The sequence below is a fragment of the Silene latifolia genome, chromosome 2, assembly GCF_048544455.1.
Source record: "Silene latifolia isolate original U9 population chromosome 2, ASM4854445v1, whole genome shotgun sequence".
NCBI lineage: Eukaryota > Viridiplantae > Streptophyta > Magnoliopsida > Caryophyllales > Caryophyllaceae > Silene > Silene latifolia.
The window spans coordinates 126,587,095-126,589,376 of record NC_133527.1 but is presented as its reverse complement, the minus strand read 5'-3'; the positions used below and the strand labels follow the sequence as shown (position 1 = coordinate 126,589,376).

The 2,282-nt window shown below is 36.6% G+C and overlaps 1 protein-coding gene across 1 annotated transcript; it reads right to left on the bottom strand.

Moving 5' to 3' along the window:
- Positions 1–899: 899 nt before the first annotated feature.
- On the bottom strand, positions 900–1,748 carry LOC141641282 (uncharacterized). The gene is made up of 2 exons (XM_074449952.1): positions 1,441–1,748; positions 900–1,317 (listed from the first exon to the last, which is right to left on the bottom strand). The coding sequence occupies exons 1-2, from the start codon at positions 1,746–1,748 to the stop codon at positions 900–902; spliced, it is 726 nt and encodes a 241-aa protein (XP_074306053.1).
- Positions 1,749–2,282: the final 534 nt, after the last annotated feature.

Sequence of the window (2,282 nt, the reverse complement as noted above, 5' to 3'; positions counted from 1 at the left end):
AAGTTGTTGATGAGTACCACTTTTCATGTCGCTGCCGATGGACAAACCGAAAGAACTATTCAAACTCTTGAAATTTTGTTGCGTGCTTGTGTCCTTGACTTTCAAACTAGTTGGGAGAAGAGCTTACCTTTTGTGGAATTCTTTTATAACAATAGTCTATGGTTCTCGGACTCGGGTACGAAGTATGGATACGGGTATGAATCCTTGTGTCGGACACTTGAAGCCCTAAAACCAAGGATACGAGGATACGAATAAAAAGCGGATATGACTATTTTTGGACATGGTCAAAGTATCCAATATTCATAATTGGACACGGTCAACTTGTATCCAATATCACATTTGGACACGGTCAAGAACTGAAGTATCCAATTATCATATTAGACACGATCAACTTGTATCCAATTGGATACTTGAGTTCTTGACCGTGTCCGAATGCGAGATTGTAATATATATATATATATATATATATATATATATATATATATATATATATATATATATATATATATATATATATATATATATATATATAAGTGACTTGAGAAATCCGAACTTTATAAATAGATAATAAAACCATGAAATAAAGCCGGATGTTCATTGATACATTTTAACTTAAAAACACTAAAACACAATGTTAGAATCAATTTCATTCAGTTACACGAATCTAAGCATCATCATGTTCCAGATTTTCGCCAACAAAACTGCCTGGCCGCTTCATCATCGAAATAAACGTCCAAATCAACAAAATCATCAGCATTGACCTCACTCGAGCTTCATCTTCTTCTATATATGATAACATAAAAAATAATTAATTTAACATTAAGAAAAAACATTAGCTATCATGCAGTAAAGTAGTAAACAATAAACATGTTACATGTGTTGTTATTCGTCGTGCGAAGTTAAGGCACCTCCTCCCGCTTGCGCTCAAGAATACACAGATTACGATGGACAAACATTAAATCATACATCATTTGAGGGGATAACCTTGACCGTTTTATCCTTTGTACTAGAGAAAATATGCTCCAATTCCGTTCGCAACACGACGATGAAGCGGGCTGAGATAAGAGTTTAAATGCGAGAGACTGAAGCATAGGTGTCGATGCTCCATAATTTGCCCACCAACTCAAGGGCTCCTCAGTTGACCTCGCATCCAGTATGTAATTTTCACTGAAATTTTCCAATCCCATAGCAAAGTGACCATACTCGGTATAGACATTTTTCAAGTCATCCGGGTTTGGAAACAAACTCTTAAAACACAAGTTTCTATTCTGTGAAACCTCCTGGTCTTCGTTTGGGGCAACCCTCGGCGTTAAACTCCTTCCAGCCAATTTTGACAATAATATTTCGGAACCAATGAGTGAGCCAAACAGTGAATGGGTGTATTACTTTTGTTCCAACAGGTCTCGAACACAATTTGTATCACATCAAAAAAATGCAGACTTTCTACTTATCAAGTCTTTCTCCTCATGTTTGAGGATAATTGATCTGACATCCTCAATCATCGAGTCCCACATGTCATAAACCATATGTAAACACGGAGTATCGGTATCGGTAAACCTAAGGAATTCGTTCAGAGGGGCTGTAAATTTCAAAAAGTACTCTACTTTATCCCACCATGTATCAAATAATACAAATTCTTTCACAAAGTCCGCTTTCTTCTCATATGAAGTTTTCCTAAATGACTTCCATTCATCATCAAGTATCATTCTAACAAGTGCGTCTTTTACTTCCAACAAACGTTGGCACATTATGATATGTGAAGCAAATCTTGTTTCGGCTATGGTTAACAAAGTAAGCTTGGTATATTTATTAAAAGTAGTTAAAGTTTGTATGTTGCATAACAAACTGCCAGATACTTTGGCACGCTTCAAGCAAGGTCGGGATCCACTTACACTGATCATAATGACTGGAATTTTCAGTAGGATCACATATAGACCTAAGAGCTAAATTCTAAGAATGTATGATGCAAGGAGTCCAAAAAAATGTGAGGGTATTTAACCTCTATAAGAATTATAACAGCCTTGAAATTTGCAGCGTTATCAGTGATAATTTGAACAACATTGTTAGCTCCTACTTTCTCAATTGTTTCCAGGAAGAGACTAGCAACATACTCAGCATCCTTTGTTTTTCCCCTTGTATCATAGGCTTTCAAGAACATAACGCCTCCTCCAGAAGCAGCCATCATGTTAATCAAAGGGTGACGTTGCCTATCAGTCCAGCCATCTGAGCAAAGTGAGAGACCCTTCTTTTTCCCTGAGTCTCGAAAAGGCTGAAGTAGAACA